This window comes from Choristoneura fumiferana, chromosome 4, assembly GCF_025370935.1.
Source record: "Choristoneura fumiferana chromosome 4, NRCan_CFum_1, whole genome shotgun sequence".
Lineage (NCBI taxonomy): Eukaryota > Metazoa > Arthropoda > Insecta > Lepidoptera > Tortricidae > Choristoneura > Choristoneura fumiferana.
Genome location: NC_133475.1, coordinates 9,732,543 through 9,752,137, shown reverse-complemented (window position 1 = coordinate 9,752,137; position 19,595 = coordinate 9,732,543). Strand labels below are relative to the sequence as shown.

General features: G+C 39.1%; 1 protein-coding gene and 1 pseudogene across 6 annotated transcripts in view; one reads left to right on the top strand and one right to left on the bottom strand.

Annotated features, from left to right (window-relative positions):
- The first annotated feature begins 485 nt into the window (after positions 1-485).
- Positions 486-6,683, top strand: LOC141427176 (uncharacterized; annotated as a pseudogene).
- Positions 6,684-7,317: 634 nt separating this feature from the next.
- Positions 7,318-19,595, bottom strand: part of LOC141427426 (uncharacterized) — a 237,378-nt gene continuing 225,100 nt past the window's right edge. For all 6 annotated transcript variants that reach the window (XM_074086837.1, XM_074086834.1, XM_074086836.1 and 3 more), the window contains 2 exons: positions 19,385-19,492; positions 7,318-8,943 (listed from right to left, as the gene is read on the bottom strand). In XM_074086837.1, coding sequence (XP_073942938.1) covers positions 8,573-8,943; positions 19,385-19,492 — 479 coding nt within the window. In that variant the 3' untranslated portion in view covers positions 7,318-8,572. The remainder of the gene's footprint in view (positions 8,944-19,384; positions 19,493-19,595) is intronic.

Genomic DNA, 19,595 nt, shown 5'->3' with positions numbered 1-19,595 from the left:
CGTAGTAGCCCTGTGCCTCTAGTGTGGCGTTTTCATCACAATTCATTCGTTTACTATTCGAAGACGTAAATCGAGCGTCCGATCGTCGATACGTAGCCGCCACATGTCCACGGTGCGGCGTCGTCACCCGTTTTCGTTACGATACGCGGACGAAATAGTTTACGTAGCAAACCTACACTCACAAAAGTTTTTGCGCAAACTTTCCGCTAGAGGCGCTGTCCGTGTTTCCATACAAATTGAGATTTTAACACGAACGCGATCGAGACGTACTTTGTGAACGGGGAAATACACTAAGCGTACTGCTGGGCGTGTACGACACGCTCTGGACTTGGCGGGTTTTTTTCAGATCAACGTTACCATTTTTAGCGCAACATAATGCACTCTTTACAAACAGTTACACATTTAGATCGCTCTTGCAAGCAAATTTTCCGCTCCGTACCCCGAATAATATCTTACAGCTTCAACATTTGTGACACTCTCGCGGCATCTTTCGCTTAGTCAACATTATTAGGCAAATAACTATCGTCGAAATGTTTAAAACCGTTGGTCTCCTGTTTTTGAGTTCTGTTTTGTCCCTAGAAAGTGATTTGAACGTCAATGATTTTTTACGCACTGATCTGATGCCCACTTACTTCATGGTGGAACATGGTGGGAATTCTAGTTTGGTCAGTGATACTGCCGGTTCTGTGAATGGATCCATTGACGCTGCGCTTTCTACGCTGGATTATCACAGGCAAGTACATTTAATTCGTCCTTATCATCAGTCGGAAGATGTCCACAGTTGAACAAAGGATTACTTTGTTGTCTGTCCATTTGTCCGTCTATCCCTCTGTCAAGACCCCTTTTCTCAGAAATTCGTGGAGATATAAGAGAAGAAATTACTATGAAACAATCAGATCTGCTACTCCACTGAACAGTAGAAAAAATCAAAGTTTAAACTAAACGCAAAACAAAAGATACAGTTAGGTATTAAAAAAAATCTATAGGTACAGCTGCCGGGGAAAGTACCTTAAATTAAGTACCTAGTATAGTGAAGACACCACAATTAGAGAGACAGACAATCTGTCTATGTCAATAGCCGATCTAAAATGAGCCCACACTGCCCACATTTTGCTCAAGAGCACGGCTCTCCTCATATGATCTACTAATTTGTACGGAGCCACACACACACTGAGGTGTGCGAATCCAAATCGCACTGGCTCTGTTTTTAGGGTTCCGTATCACAAAAGGAAAAAATGGAATCCTTATAGGATCACTTATTGTTCGTCCGTCTGTCTGTCTGTCTGTCTGTCTGTCAAGACCCTTTTTCTCGGGACCGGGTGGAGGTATCAAGCTGAAATTTATATCAAATACTGAGGTCTAGGGACAGCCCTTGGAGCTGTGAAAAATCAAACTTCTAAGCCAACGCAATCAAAAGATGTAGCCGTTTATGCTGCAAATTTCCGCAAATTTTCGAAACTCGCAAGGGAATCAAAACCTACAGGGTACCTACTTCCTGTGAACTCAGAATGTTGAAATTTGTTATGAAAGTAGCTATTATAACACGACCAACTAGAAAAGTCTGAAAATCTTGTTTTTTTATGTCTGTCTATACATATCACTGACCAATATAATCTGACCCCACACTGCGTACATTTTGCTTAAGAGTAGGGCTCGGCATACACTGGACGTTTTAAATAACTCGGAAAAAGCGAGAAATATCTTGGGCACGGTTCCCATTTACTTAATACCTATAAATGTGTACGGAACCCTCGGTGCGCGAGTCCGACTCGCACTTACCCGATTTTTTCTGTAAATTAGAAACTCTTGTGTTTTACCTAGAAAAATGATGAACGAATATCGCTGCCGCAACTTCCTTGCCGAGCAAATACTCGAAGAGATGGGTAAACCCGTGCTGCAGAGTCGCCTCGGGATGGCGTACAACGCTGAAGGGACCAGCCTTGTCCGCCGCTCCCAGGACCCTCGCGCCAACGGCTTGTTCGATGTTGGCTCTGCTAACTACCAGGACTGGCTGGCTAAGTATGGTTATCTATAAGCTGTTAATATCTACCAGGCGTTTTAAAATTGGTCAAGAATATTTCAGGAGATAGTTTGGTTTGCTTGATTAAACGCCCCATTGAAGGTTTACCAAACTTCTGCGTGCATTGAGCAGGCAGCACGTTGGTGTGGGAAGAAGGTGCCGCGGCGCAATCTAGTAGCTGCCTACCATTTAATTGATCCAATGCACGCTTATAACTATTTATATGTAACCAGTTTGCTATTTAAAAAAAGCTTTGGAAATAAATCTCATTATCATTATTGGCGTCATGTCATCATATTGGCGCCGAAACGTGACGAACGCACCCGCCCAACATAGCTGGTGCAGTCAGTCAACCAAATAATGGCGGGGTGTTAAATCATTTTGAATCGGCGGAAAATTCTAAACGTGTTACGCGCGTATCACAATAAAACTTTCCACCACACCGATCTACACTTCCGACCACTGGCCACCTGTATGCTGACGATTACTGTAATTTTCCCATGTTTTTCCACATGGGAAAACCAATTTCTTAGTTACCCACCCTCTTGAAAGTTGGGAATACTACACTCGAATTGGCTTATGGCTTTGCGAAGTAAGGGCAAAGAGAGCTTTTACCTTTACTTCGTCATGTTTCATACCAGGGTAGCAGCTCTCAACGACGTGTACCGCCATTATAACGCAGCGACGGGCTCTGCCGTCCCAGTCGCGGCTGCACCCGTCAACTCCTCGGTCCAGTTGCAGACCAGAGATGGCTACGAGTTCTATGAAGGCGGTGACGTCACTTCGTACGCTGAGCCTGAACATCCGGCACATGACGTCTCCAAATATAGTAAGATTGGGGTGATTATAACTGGGTACTGATTGAGATGGTCTTCTCATCAGGTCAACGGGTTCTGTGGTCTTAATAAGGAACATTTATAGCATGAAGCAGAAAACTTTATAGTTTCACCGTATCTGTGACTCTCGACTAGGGATTGCAATTCCGCAGCTCATTCAATCCCGCGGAATTGATATGCGGAATTACTTAATCCCGCGCGGGATCACGCGGGATGCATTTTTGAAATTATGTTATAAAATTAAATTGAAGCCACAGTTTTTGTGTCAAAAGCAACTTTTATTAAACAATTCTTGCATTAAAGTATTTTTTACAAGTTTTATATTTTTAATTAAGTCTTATTCATAAAATGACTAATAATCAAATCACAACTTTTTTTTAGATGCTATTCACCCTATCAACCTATGTTATTACCATTAATTTGCGGGATCAGCGGAACCGCGCTTTGAAGGTGCGGGATCCAGTAAATTAAATAAAGAAGCAGGATCCCGCGGGAATGCGTGATCCCATTTTGCGGGATTGCAATCCTTACCCTCGACTCGACTATCAACCCTCGCCTCCTGCTCGGGTGGTCATAAGCGCCTCGGGCAAAAGCAAAAGGGTGCGTGTGATACGCTCATTGACAATTCGATGCTCTTATTAGATACTAGCCGTTACCCGCGACTCCGTCCGCGTAGAATTAATTTATCGCTACTCCGCGAAAACTATGCAATTTTCCGGGAATAAAACTATGCTATGTCCTTTTCCGGGACTCAAACTAGATAGTATACCGAACTATCTGTATACCGAATTTCATCCAAATCTGTTCAGTGGCTTAGACGTGATGAAGTAACAAACCAGCAAACAGACTGGCAAAATTTTGCATTTATAATATCAGTGGGAAGTGGGACTAGCTTCACTTTGTATGCAACGGAATCTTTGAACTTGAATTGAACTTTGACTTTTCTCCCACGTTTTATTGTGGTATTGACGCGAAACTTGCCAATTACGCATAATTCAGATGATAATACGATAATACTGTACCATCGAGCTGATCTGATGATGGAGCTGGAAAATAGAGACTTTTACTCCAAGATAGTATAATGTAACCTCACCTAGCCGTGCTTGGGCTTTTTAAAATAAGCCTTGGGGTGTCTTTTGAACAAATATGGTACCTATCCAGGATTCAGACCCATTATAAAGTGATAAAGCAGCCAGGCTCTGGAACCCCAAAATAAAGCAACGTAACGTAGCCGTGTTGAGTTTGTTAGAGTGTACATTGATCAAGAATGGTACCAGGTTCTGAGGACGGAGTAGTATAATAGGTATAGATTTTAATTAGTTCTGTGATAGGTCCCCACATTGCAGGCGGCGGCTATGAGTACTCGATGCCGCCTCCCCCCTCCGCCGCTCCACCATCCGCCGGCACACGTCCACGAAGAGCATGTCCATGTGGAAAAGGACAACCACGGCCTAGGACTGTCAGAACTCTTCGAGATATCGCTCACCGGGATCGCCTTCCTGTCCTTCGGGATGTTTGTGCTGCAAGTGCTCATGTGTATCACTACGGTGAGTGCACTCCCTAACCTCGAGTCGCATCGAAGCGTGTCAACTGTCAGCGTAGTGTGGTGGTGGTGATAGTTGAGTTTGTGTGATTTATGTGTATTCTTATATGGAGTTACTACATGAACACACATTTGTTGCATAGACGGAGCTACTGTAAGGTCGCGGGTGAGCAAAGTACTTAATTGTTTATAGTTCATTGAATTCAACCTCCGCAAAACGCCTGATACAATACATTTCTTAAGGTACGAGTATATTTTAGACTCAATTTAATAATGAATGACTTTGAATTGAATCTTTTCCAGCACCCTCAAGAGACCCAAGTGATGCAGATGGTCGATAACAGCGGCGACACCGTCAACGTCGATGAAGTGTTCCGTTTCAAGCGCGATGCGGAACGTTCCAGAATGTCGACCGTCAACACCTTAGCCAGATATGCTCTGATAGCGCTGAAGCCAAGGTCCACCCCCTGCTTGTACAGGGTGCTGTGCTTGGGGAATAAGAGAGCAAGGGATATACAAGATGGGAACAAGTACTGGTTACCGATTTGGCAGTAAGTTCTGATAGAAAAGTAGTAGTACGAGTTGATAGTCTAGTGTTTTAAGGGTTCCGGAACCAAAATGGCAAAAACGGAATCCTTATAGTTTCGCCATGTCTGTCTGTCTCTCTGTCCGTCCGCGGCTTTGCTCAGGGACTATCAATTTTGGCAAGCTGTAACTTTGCACGGATATATATTATGTAAAGTATGACGACAAAAAGGTACAACAAAAACATTTTAAAAACATTTTTTTAGTGTACCTCCCATAGACGTAATGTGGGGGTGTTTTTTTTTTCTCATCCAACCCTATAGTGTGGGGTATCATTGGATACGTCTTTTAAAACCATTAACCGTTGTTTGCTAAGACGATTTTTCGATTCAGTGATTTGTTTGCGAAATATTCAACTTTAAAGTACAAATTTCATTAAAATAGTGCGTCCCCCCTCTAAAATCTAAACCAGTGCGTGGAAAAATTTGAAAAAATTCAGGATGGTAGTAAGTATATCAAACTTTCAAGGAAAACTATAATGGCTAAGTTTGCTTGGTAATTATTAGTAGTTTAAGAGTAAATAGCAGCCTAAAATATAAAATATACCTAAACTTGGAAGATTTCGTATAAAATACGAAATCCTTAGAAAAATATTACTTATTTTTTTCGTAATGGCTACGTAACCCTATTTCGGGCGTGTCCGACACGCTCTTGGCCGGTTTTTAAAACCTTTGACAGTTGCCGTGTTTCATATAAACGTGCGTTCGAACGTGCAAGCAAACGTTCATTCATGTTTATTCAGAACATGGCGACTATCAAAGGCAGAAAGTAGAAAGCTAAGCACTCTATTTATATATTTACTAGTGTATACCCGCGACTTCGCACGCGTAAATCATTAGATATAGCAGTTGAATTGAAATTCCGGGATTTATTCAACTTTAAAGTGCAAACTTACATTAAAATCGAGCGTCCGTCCACCCCGCTCTAAAACCTAAACTATTGGATTGTAAAATTTTAAAAATTCATGATGGTAGTCAGTATATCAAATTTGCAAGGAAAATTATAACGGTTAACTTTTCTTGAGAATTATTAGTAATTTAAGAATAAATAGCAGCCTAAGGTATAAAATAACTTACTTAAAATAAACTTGGAAGATTCTATACAAAATGCAAAGTTCTTAGAAAAATATTACTTGATTTTTCCGTAACGAATATGGAAGGGTTCCATATTTATTGGGCGTGTCCGTTTCTTGGACGGTTTTTATGAACGGGAAAACCTGTAATATTTTTAAAGTATTCCACCATACCTCACACAATGGGATAGGCGATAAAAATATCATCCCCATTTTAAGGAGAGGGGAGGTAGGTACAGTCAAGGGCAAAGATATCGACACAGCCAAAGTTACAAAAATATGTATATACGACTTTATGCACTTAACATTAAGTCCGCGTAAAAAAAATTACGTTGATACAATACTAAAGCCTCTAAGCAAAGCCGGAAAGTGACGGTCGGATGGGCCCGACATAACTACTATATGAGTGGTTTCTGTAAAAATACGATTCACAAATATTTACTCACTAAATCCGATTTATCATACAATAAGTTCTAAGACTATCTGTGATGATGATGATGTGTGATTGGTTCTAGCGCGGGAGTGGCGTGGACGCACGGTAAGACGCTGGGCGCGCTGAGGGCGGCGGCTCTGGGGCTGGGCGGCGCAGACTGCGACAACCTCTATCCGCCCGCCCACTGTATATAACTACCATAATTTTTAACTTTTTTTTAAATATACAGGTGATTCCGGGGTCATGAGCAAGAGTGATAGGGGTGATGGGGAGATTCACACTGGGCAACTTTTACTATGGGACCAGCCCCAAAACCGCGAAAAAAAAATCTGCTGTTCCATACATTTCGGATAGTTAGCGATCAATTATCTCTTGATTACATGGTTTTTATTTCGCGATTTGGGGACTAGTTCCATAGTAAAAGTTGCTCAGTGTGAATCTCCCCATCACCCCTTTCACTCTTGCTCATGACCCCGGAATCACCTGTATATGGTTTAATTTTAACCATTTTTAGCTTCCTTCACTTGTCACACGTATTGCTATAAATTTTGGAATTATTTGTTCCTGTATCACAAAATTCACAAACCGCCTTACCTCTCCTCTCCTAAATGTGTGACGTAATTATGAATGACCGATTAGGTACATACTTGTCAAAATGCGAGCACGTTTTTAGGACCGTACGATTTTTACAACGCAACGGTTTTTGACAAATAAAACAAAAGAGAATACTTGTGATATGTTTATTAAACTTTCTCTAGCACTTATTTTTACCATTTTTTAACATAATAAACTTGTAAGATTCTGAGCCTTATTTATTCACAGGTTTTTGCGTAAGTAAATTTTATTGCTAAGACGGTTTCTACTTTTTAAACTTAAATATTTTAAATAATTTACATTTATCGTGAAAATTGCACTTATTGTTATATTTTTAATTACAGTAAGTATCTCAAGGCGGAAAATAATTTAAAACATGTGTTTCGATTAGCTTATACTGTACTCAGTACCTACTCTACCAACTTTATTTTAAAATAAGGTTTGACTTAGATTCTACACTCTTTAATTATGAAGCATTGTGAATGAGCTTTAAAAAGCTGAGTACTTAATGGTACTTATGAGAACGACGGTTTTTCAAATGATATCCCTGGAGAATAGTAAAAAAAAAAAAAAACAAAAATAAGTAAAATAAATCGAAAGTGGGTGATGTGTTAGCTACAAATCTACAGCTCAATTAATCAAAAATGTAATTTGTTATTACTCTGCTCACGCTTCATATTCAGCTTAATTATTCAGCACTTGCTGGTGTTTTCGAGTGACATGGTTTCAAAAATCGTTCCTCACTCAGTACAATTCAATTATGTAGGTATCGTATCATCCATTATTTTTATCTAGTAATCGAAAAGTTAAATTTACTGATTTGGTCCAGGAGAAAATGGTAGCTAGCAAACGTCAAGTCACGCACATTGGTTGCCCACACGTCTCTATATTTGCTCTAACACCAGTAAATTTGACAACTTCGATTTAGGCTACGAAATGTGACAAAAGTAGCGAGTCTATCATTGTGTACTTTTCACACCGCAATTAAAATGGTTAACACACTATGAATGTTACGAAAATGGAACAGCTAACTCGTGAATGGCATAAACAGTGTTTATTTGAACGTAATAATAGACGTTTAAACGCAGTGTTTTATTGAGTTGGAGCGTTGCTCAATAAAACATGGAAAAACATTACCACTCCTTGCAGTCGCGTAAAAAAGAAAGCACATTTTTGACGTCAGATCAGACAACTAGCAATGATATATGCATCAAACATATTAGGTATCAATTTCTTATCTTGGCATGAACTCTCTTATGGGTTTTAATTGTACACTTATCACCCTTCCTAACACCGCTTGAATAATGATTGTAAATCCCAACACATTTTGCTAGATATGACTACGTTAATTGCAATATTTACAATCGAGCCCTTGTATTTCCGAAAACGAACGTATGCATCGCAAATTTGTCATAGTTTTCGTAACCATCGTATTTCAGTCTTCAATTTAAATAATTTTTCATTTCAAACAATTCTAAAACATAGTTATCTACGGCGGACTTGAGGGTAACGTTACAGGCGTAAAGACGCAACTAAGTGGTGCGTATGCATACGGATTCAAAAGGGAATACGCTTGAGAAGTATGCCCGAAAATTTGTCCAGGAAATAATCCTTGCCTTTGGGCGATTTTAAGGCGAGATGTCAATTGTTTTTTCCATTTCGTCCTTCGGTTTTGGAACCAAGTCTTGATCTGCACTTCTGTGAGGCCGAGTGCTTTGGACAGTTCCATTCTTTTGGATACGCTAAGATATTTGTCTAGTTTGAATTCGGCTTCGAGACGTTCTAGCTGTTTGGCGCTGTAAGCTTGACGAGGTTTTCGCTCCGGTCCGGCTCGACGCGGTCGTCGGTTGTTTTTGTCATCTGGTAAACAAAATATACGGGTTAAAATATGAAATACAATGTGATGATTGTTAACAACTAGCAGCCCGCTCTAGTTCATGTATGAAATAAAAAAAGTATATTTAAAAACTTTCCTTTTTCTTAATTACACTCATACCAAGCCAAGACCGGTCGCTCATTATATTAATTATAGATACAGGTTGTTTTTAATTATTCCAGAATATTTCAAAGTACTTAAAGATTTTTTTATTCAAATCGCAGTCACGCCTTTGACGCGGTTGGTTCACTTTCAACATTGATCAATGTATGGAAACATTTGACAATTAAGTACTTAATCCTATAAAATAGTTTCAAAGTTGTTTAGTTAAACAAACCCAACCATCTGCTGGAAGATTCCGGAATATTTTGTAGACACCTTCGCTGCTTTATCCAGATAGTTACAATAAAAAAAAACAGGAGAGCCCTTAAAAAAAACTCTTTCAAAGTGCTTTTTTGTTGGGGTCTCCTGAATTTTTTTTTTGTATGTGACACTATCCAATTAAAGCAGTGCCTTGTATATACGAGTATGTAGGTATTATGTAAATATAAACCTTCCATATTTAACTGATAGAGAAAAACCACATCACATACTCCGATGACTGGTTTATTGATTTGCTTTGCAAGATACGGAGGCCTTTGGTGCAGTTTTTTTATTACTAACGGTCTAATTGCTCGTGTACACATGTAAACACGTTACATATCTTCGGAGAAAGCGAGCAATCGAAGACAACAATTGATCACTACACCCTAAGACATGTAGCGTCTCTCCACCTCGTTAGCAAAAGCCCGCCATTTACAAAGTAGCTCTCACTAAAGACCAATACACGGTAAAGTTTTTTTGTCGACTAATCGGAATTGTCGCGGGCTCTCGTTAAGTGGCTATAAACACAATCAGGTTGTTTGCGTGCGCCTGCGCTGACGGCGAACGCAAACACCGCGCTGTATGGCGAATGACGCGCTAAACCGTATACTAAACATTTACGTAAGTTGGTGGACTATTTTAAAATATATCGTCAAACATTTTTCTTTATAATTTAAGACGCAATTCCCCCTCATGTAATATGCAAAAAATCTCAATGAAATCATGTTCAATTTGATTAATTTAACGCTACGGGATTTTTTTACTGTTGATTCGTTCGCAAGCTGAAATGTCCGTGCTTTTTTAATCTCGTCCTACAGTGCTAAGGTGGTTTGTAAATACAGAGCTTTGTTGGCAATTATCGGTTGGCAGCTGTTGACAGACACCTCGGTGCGAAGTCTCGACCACCGAGCGACGGCTGACGACAATTCGTCGAACGACAACGGCCGAAGACGAATGTTGGTTTTACGAATTAGAGCGGGTGGACATATTTCACGTATTACAGTGCGTTGTGAGATAATTGTGTACTGAATTTGAATGCCAATGGGGAGTAAACGGTTCTTATTTATTTCGTATTATTATTTTAAACCTATAAAGGGGTTTAATGTTTATTTGGGAAAAAACATTGGCCAGCATTACATGCTACTGTTAAATATTTAAATGTAATGTCACTGACCGAGTACTGCCTTTTCGCAACGTAACGTTTGGCAACCTGTTTCATTTCGCAAACTCTAAAACTGTAAATATTTCAGGATTTATTTCAGGGTCATCGTGTAGAACTCTTTAGGTTAGATTAGATTAGTTTTATAAAAATCCTGAAATATTTACAGTTTCAGAAATATTAAACAGTTGAGAAATGAAAAGTTGCGAAATGAAACAGGTTGCCAAACGTTATTCGCCGAAACATTAGTAAACCGTAACTGACTGATGGACTAAATAAACTAATAAAGCTAGAGACTTGAAATTTGGCACAAGTTATTCTTGAGAGGTGCAATAAGAGGTTTTTTGATATTCCGAGGTGATAGAGAGCTGCGAATTAAATTTTTTTTAAAGAACAAAGCCGCTAGTGTGAAGTTACACTAGTAATAAAGTTAAGACTTTGTAAATATTATTTGGCAGGCGTAAGGTAGGTACGATTCATGTAAAGTTTGTGGACGACTGAGCTACGCATTAGCTTCGAAACTAAACAAATTGTACTAAGTATGTATGTAAACTCTTTATTCTACAAAGGAAAAGAAAACAAAATACAATTGTCAAATTTTGATATACTTTTACAAAGTTGTTAACTTTTACAAATAAAACTGCTATAATTATTTACAACTCCTCATATGAATGAAAAAAAAAAATCACATGGAAAAAATAAAGGGGTTATAAAATAGTATAACCTCTTCATTTTATTACCCGACTGCGAAGAAGGAGGGTTATGTGTTTGACGCGTATGTATGTAAGTATGTTTGTATGTCTATTCCTATGTCCTCTCGTAACTACTCAACGGCTGAACCGATTTTGATAAATGATACAATACAAATGATACTTAGTGACGCGAGTGACACTGGGTACATGAAATTGTAAAAAAAAATATGGCAGATTTTTGGCGCCAAATTGTGTCTTCAAAAATTTTTTTGCTCAAACCTATTAAACCAATTAAACAGATTACAAAAATATACACAACTCATGGGTTTTTTCATTTACCGTTTTCCCAGAAATATCAAAAAAGTATAAAATAAAACAATAAATTTAAAAAATCAAAAACCAACTGCGTTAAAAATACTAAAAAGAAGAAAACAAGACGTGAACTTAGTGGTCTAGAACTCTGTTAAGTAGCTAACTTAAACTTCAACAGTCGGGACCCATTCAAATCGCGACCAGCTCAAATATTTTTAGTACCTATTGGGTCCCGACTGTTGAAGTTTAAGTTAGCTACTTAACAGAGATCTAGACCACTCTGTCCACGTCTTGTTTTCTTCTTTTGAGTATTTTTTAAACCCGACTGGGTTTTGATTTTTTAAATTTATTGTTTTTCATTATCTTTCTTTCTTTTTTTGTTACGAGTATTGCCATTACGTTAGTACCTAAACGAAGAATTTGTAACTCAAAGATAACTCCAGCTAATTGTTTAAACACTTCGTAGCAACGTGTAGAAAGTTCATGCCATTACCTTTTCCCGGAGGTACCGTTCACACTAAATTTTATAGCCACCGCGTCCGTAAGTGAGAAGACAAGTCAAATAACGAGTTTGTGTTTGTCACCAATAAATGAACTAAAAATGTTGTAAATCAAACTACCCGGTCACGTTTAAACGCCCTGTTAAGTAGCATGTGCGTGGGTGATGTTTACAGTCGGTTTTCAACCTTATTTAAATATTTTTAATGCGCTAAGCCCCTACCATACCCCCCTTGTACCCTAGTTAGTTAGTGTTTAAAATCGAGTACTGCCTTTTCGCAACGTAACGTTTGGCAACCTGTTTCATTTCGCAAACTCTAAATATTTCAGGATTTATTTCAGGGCCATCGTGTAGAACCCTTTAGGTTAGGTAAGGTTAGTGTTATAAAAATCCTGAAATATTTACAGTTTCAGAAATATTAAACAGCTGGGAAATGAAAAGTTGCGAAATGAAACAGTTTGCCAAACGTTATTCGCCAAAGCATTAGTAAACCGGTTTAAATTATGGCCTCACGAGCAGAGCGTCATGGTTTCAAATCCGGGCTCGCTCCCTTGAGCTTTTTGAAATTCATCTCTGAAATTACATTTGAAATTTACCACAAGCTTTATCGTGAAGGAAAACAACGCGAGGAAACCTGCACAAACCTGCGAAGCAATTAAATGGTATGTATAAAGTTCCCAATCTGCTCTGGACCTGCGTGTGAACTACGGCCCAAGTCCTCTCATTCTGAGAGGAGGCCTGTACTCAGCAGTGTGATGTACTTATTATAGACTGTGATGACGATGATGAATTTGGCTTAGAAGCGTTTGAAATGCAGTTTCTTGGGTGACGAAAATGTCTATGGTAGATAAACCCAGTTAATGAGGGTTTTCACGGAGGCCAAATATCGCTAGATGGCGTTAGTATCGTGAGGTCCGTTTGACGTTTGACGTTTGCTTGCAATGAGGGCTATCGCGTATGAATTCGCCACTAGAGGCGCTAGTGTAGCGTGAGGTCTCCGAAATGTCAAATCTCATAGTTTTTGAGTGAGCTACGCGGGTTTATTTATAATTAGAATAATTTTGTGAATATTTTGCATTATCTGAAATTAATTATGGCAAATATGCGTTCCGGGGCAATGAATGTCTGTGTTTTGAGACAGTTTTGTCTTTCGGAAACCTTTGTCCTCCCTTTCTTCCGAACAAAACGGGGACTATGGAACACTATAGCATGCTCGATATTTTACGGTACGGTTTTAAGGTGTATTAAATATGATTTTAATCTAAACTTTGTTTTCACGCCCGTAATAACAGACCTTGAAAGCCATACTTAAAAACCTCACGCAACAGTGCGCCATCTAGTGAGACAAAAAACGATAGCCCTCATTGGCTCATTTAGTTATTTAACCAATCACGAGGAAACGTCAAACGTCAAACGGACCTCACGATACTAACGCCATCTAGCGATATTTCGCCTCCGTGAAAACCCTCATTCATTACTTAGCAGTACTCTACTGCTACACACACCAATTGGCACACGCTCCTGAGCCTTATATAAATAGCCATTGCTCCATCTTCTGCCTATTTACGCCGGCTGGACATTACTAAGTATACTGGACTTAATAAGAGGGGTCGATGCAATGTGCAAGATTGCACAAAATTTTTTGGAGCCTTTTAGTTTTTAAAGTATTTTTATTTTCTATGATCTGTGATTACACTTTTGTTTTCACTACCGAAAACCAGTAGGTACATCATTATTTTAATCCTAAATATTGGTCCTCCTCCTGGTATTTAAAACATCGTGAGGAAACCTGCACAAACCTGCGAAGCAATTCAATGGTGTATGTGAAGTTCCCATTCCGCACTGGGAACTACGGCCGAAGCCCTCTCATTCTGAGAGGAGGCCTGTGCCCAGCAGTGGGACGTATATAGGCTGAGATGATGATGATGATTGGTCCTCCGAACTGGATCCCGCGAGTTTAATTTATAAGTTTACGGTTGGTTTTTTATTCGAGCTCACTTTGAGAAGGAGCCATAACGGATTGACTCGAAACATATCAGGGATACCTCTGCTGCTTGTATGTGGCTGACCTAACTGTGCTGTCACCAGCACCAATATCTGACACAACAAAGCGTGCATAGATGTAGTAGGTCTATTTGAACCACGTCTACAATTATGTTGAGTGGGGCCCGCTTCATACAATTCGATGTTATTTTTTTTATTCTTTCCATCTAATGTATTTTTATTTGTATCGAATATGTGTACATAAATGTTTTCTCTCTATCTCTCTCTCTCTCTCTCTCTCTCTCTCTACAAGCAACGACCCGGCTACTCACCAGTTACGTCACTAATAACGCCATTAAAGTAGATCTTTTTGTTATTTATTTAATCACTAGCCGTTACCTGCGACTTCGTCCGCGTTCGGTTTTCACTATCCCGCGGAAACTACGCAATTTTCCGGGATAAAAACTATCCTATGTCCTTCCCCGGGACTCTAAATATCTGTATACTGAATTTCATCTAAATCGATTCAGCGGTTTAGATGTGATGAAGTAACAAACAGACAGACTTACAAACTTTCGCATTTATTATATAAGTGGAATTAACGACAGTGAAGTGGAAGGGAAGTGGGATTTTAACGGTAATTTTTGTTATAATCAACAATTTATTTGATAACCGTGTTCATATTTTTATTCGTTATAGTCAATCAATATAAAAGGCAGTCATTTTTAATTTTGATTATTATTGGGTTGATCATTGAAGGCGAAACATTAAATAGTAGATTGATAACCAAGGGTGGACAGTGACCCATTTTACCCGATAGTACGAAGGGAAATGGGTAATTTCACCCGAGTTAGACACTCTACTTTTCATTTTGACTGTGAGGAAAAATACTATTAAAAAGAAAATAATAATAAATTAAATTAACTTATATCCAGCCTCCAACCTTTTCGCACTGGCCACTTGCCAGGGCCGACTTTAAAAAAAACTAGTTGATCACGACCAAGGAGCTTATATACAAAACTGGAGGTTGAACGCCGAACGAAGAAGTTTGACCTTTATTACTTATTTATATATTCCATCTCTTTCTTTCACATTTCACGAATGACTTCCATCTCTTTCTTAACTAAACTAAAGAACGTGACGTAATAACCTCCAGTGTTGTATATAAGCTTCTTGGTCACGTCACGACGTGCATCTAGATGGCCATGCCGAAACGTGTAAAAAAATTCATTGACGTAACTTAATTATCTTCAACTCCGTGGCTGATCGTAAAAAATAAAAAAAAAAACACTTTCCACCCTAGAGATGAAAAGGCAATTTTACAGCCGGCTACCCATGAAAATCAAAATTTCCTAACAGGAGAGATGAAAACGAATATTCTGCAATCATAACATTTTATTTCTCGTCACACCCAAGCCCCTTTTTTTAACAGATACGACTCTATTTCAAAGGCCGGTAGGACGTGCATATATTTTTTCATCTCTCCTGTTCGGAAAGATTAATTTTCATGGGTAGATAGCCGGGTGGAAAATTGCGTTTCATCTCTAGGGTGGAAAGTATTTTTTTTTAATTTTTCGATTAGCAACGGAGTCGAATATAATTGAATTACGTCAATGACACTTTTCAGCATGGCCATCTAGATGTACGTCGTGCGTGACCAAGGAGCTTATAATAATATACAACTCTAAAGGTTGAACGCTGAGCATCCGTTTGAAACAAGAAATTTGATTTTTATCACGTCACGAACATATTGCATCTCTTTCTTTAGTTAGGTTAAGAAAGAGATGGAAGTCATTTGTGAAATGTGAAAGAAAGAGATGGAATATATAATAAGTAATAAAGGTCAAACTTCTTCGCTTGGCGTTCAACCTCCAGTTTCGTATATAAGCTCCTTGGTCGTGACCAACTCGTTTGTTTTTATAGTCGGCCGTGGCAAGTGGCCAGTCGAAAAGGTACCGTTGGAGGTTGGATATAAGTAAATTAAATTTATTATTATTCTCTTTTTTGTAGTATTTTACTTTCCTCACAGTCGAAATGAAAAGTAGAGTGTCTAACTCAGGTGAAATTACCCATTTCCCCTCGTACTATCGGGTAAAATGGGTCACTGTCCACCCTTGGTTATCAATCTACTATTGCACGCAGCGCTGGGGCAGCTATTTATTAATGCAGCTGATGTAGGTACAGTCGAGGAAACTGAACCACGTACCATCTGCCAAATATGTGGTCTACCACCCTAAAGTTGATAATCGTTTGCATATCATAAAACAATAATGCCAAAAGACGTGTCTGTCAACTTGAAAGTTCGACTTTAGCGACATATTCGTTTAATAGGAACTTGTTTAAAAATTGATAGACCGCTTATTTGGCTGACAGTACCAGCGTGGAACCTTTTCATAATCAATTTTGCTATGATTTCTTTGACAAATGTATGGGACGTTGACTTGACAGTAGGTAGCACAGATGTTCCACCCTGGTACGTGATTCCATCTCTTTAAGTCAATCTTATAATGATAACGTTTTTGCCTCACAGTAGTTTTCATTTAAATATATATAAAGAAAGAAAGAGAACATTTATTCGTGACGACATGAAAGAAAAATAAAAATTTAAAATAAGTTTTTATTGCTCTGTAATACACGAATGCCCGGAATACACGAGGCTAGTTTTCATTGCTCTGTAATACACGAATGCCCGGAATACACGAGGCTAGTTTTCATTGCTCTGTAATACACGAATGCCCGGAATACACGAGGCTAGTTTTTATTGCTCTGTAATACACGAATGCCTGGAATACACGAGGCTAGTTTTCATTGCTCTGTAATACACGAATGCCCGGAATACACGAGGCTAGTTTTCATTGCTTTGTAATACACGAATGCCCGGAATACACGAGGCCAGTTTTCATTGCTCTGTAATACACGAATGCCCGGAATACACGAGACTAATTTTTCAAGCCAGGATAGCGAGCCAGTGCTAGTAAGCTAGCAAGCTAGTGCGTCTATCTTCGTGTATTTAAATGTAGCTTACTTTTAGGCTGGTAAGCTATTGCTGAAGCCAGGATAGTTTTGAATAGCTTGCCGTTCGATTTTTTAAGCTAGCGGCACCCCCACCACATATTTCGCTATCCTGGCTTGTGTACTAGCCAGTATCCGTTCGGTTACTGGATTGTTTTTAGGGTTCCATAGCCAAAATGGCAAAACAGGAACCCTTATAGTTTCGCCATGTCTGTCTGTCTGTCTGTCCGTCTGCGGCTTTGCTCAGGGACTATCAGTGCTAGAAAGCTGTTATTTCGCACGAATATATATATAAACTATGCCGATAACAGAGATTTATAGTACCTCCCATAGATTTATAGTGGGGGGTGTTTTTTTTCTCATCCAACCTTGTAGTGTGTAGTATCGTTGGATAGGTCTTTTAAAACCATTAGGGGTTTGCTAAGACGATTTTTCGATTCAGTGATATGTTTGCGAAATATTCAACTTTAAAGTGCAAATGGCACAATGGTGAGGGCAGTATTGCAAACTTACTAGTAAGCTATCTAGCTTGCAATCCTGGCTTAAACTAGCCCCGTGTATTCCGGGCATAATCCAAGCTAAACCGAAATCACACTAAACATTAGAACTCATCCCTAATAAAACGAGAGCAACAAATAATGAAGTGTTGCGTGCGGGCGCCGTGTGAAATGCCACACCGGGGCTTAGCACGCGATGCAAACGATGTGTGGAGAATCGCCTCCCTGGATTTGGGCTGATCGTTGATTAATATGGTACTGTGTTCGTCATCTTATTTATACCCCTGATTACATTTCACCATAAGTACTACGTTTTCAGAACAGGCGAGAAAATAGACAATGATCATTGCACCTCCTACAATTATTGACGAGTCTTGAATATTATCAATCGTATGATGGTATGAATATAATATTTTTTGTAACAAAAAAGTATAATCCAAAAAAAATACAAACATTGGAATATATAACCTCCTCCTTTTTTGAAGTCGTTTAAAATGAAAATGGGACTCCTCATCTGGCTTAATCTTGTTTGCCCGAAACTCACTTAACGAAATAGCACAACACGTAAAGCATAAACTTATTTAGTAGAATAATTACATCGCATAAAATGTACTTCGCATAAGTTTTTTCGCATAGGTACTACGAGTCGTATGACGAAACCATCTCACAATTTTTCCAAGAAAAACCCTACACAGAAACGAATTGCTAACAGAAAAGTAGGTTAGGTTAGGTTAGGTTAGAACTGTGACCTCATAAAGAACTTACACCCTTACACCGGTGTTAGGCGAAATAAGATAATGCGATATGAGTTTTAGTGATATGATAATAGTTATAAACAATACTATGCGATTATGCCAAAAAATGTTACACACACAAATTATTGTTAGCGTTGACTCGAAACGGTATTTTTCTCCATGGGACGCTCTCGTGGAACGAGTTACATTTTTTACCTGCCCTGGACATAATACTTTGTTCCTAGGTAGGTTATCCTGTGTTCTGTAATTTTCATGTGTTTTTATGTACAACTAGCTTATGCCCGCGACTACGTCTGCGCGGATCTAGGTTATCGCGCGGTGGCGCCCTCTACCGGAATAAAAGGTATCCTATGTTGATCCTTGGGGTTTAAACTACATATATACCAAATTTCATCAAAATCGGTTCAGTGAAAGGGTAACAGACAGACAGACAGACAGACAGACAGACAGACAGAGTTACTTTCGCATTTATAATATTAAGTAGGGAAGGGAAGTAGGGATAGTAGGGATAAAGAGTTTTACAATACAATACAATACAATACTTTAGATGTGCGCCTGCAGCTTTGCCCCTATACCAATTCTCGTGCGACTTTCGCAAAAGGCGTGTTTGCTCCTCGTTAAAAGTAATTTTTAATACAAGCTTTTTTTTGCTGACTGTAATTTTTGTTGAGTGTAGGTACTTGCATTGTCATCCAAACTTCATTTCAGTACCAAATTTCAAGTCGATGCTATAAACTGTCGAGGACTTCTTCAAAAAAACACCACCATCTCAAGAATGGTGATTCTTAAAAAAAATATGTAAGAGCCTAAAATTTTTGCCGTGGCTTCTTTTTGATAAAACTTACTGATTTCGAAAAAAAAAAAAACATAAAATTTTGACCTTTGACCCCACATTTTTAGCACACATTGATCCCAATCAATGGAGACTTTTGACACTTCATTCTTATTGGTGTACTCAAGGTCTCCACCAAAATTAGGAGTTAGGAGTAAAAACGATTTCCAGTTACGAGTCTAGCCATCCGCGTAATACGCACGGTACGCCCTTAAGATTTGCATGTGCCCCTCCAGATGTAACGTCTCACGCTTAGTGCGTAACGTTCTGGGCACGACGGTGACGACATGATACTTGATGAGACAGTTAGTTAGTACATACCGAAGAATGTAGTGGAGGGTTGGTGTGCCGCAAGCCAGTGTGCATATGCGTGTCCCGCGAGCAGTCCCTCGCTCAACGCGCTCAGCTCCGGGCACGAGGTTGATGACACTAGACATGAAAACGCAGTCAATTATTACAGATCTTATTTTGCGGCTACGTACATGTCAATGAACAAGATGGTTCTATTGCATTGTCCAGACAGTCAGTGGGG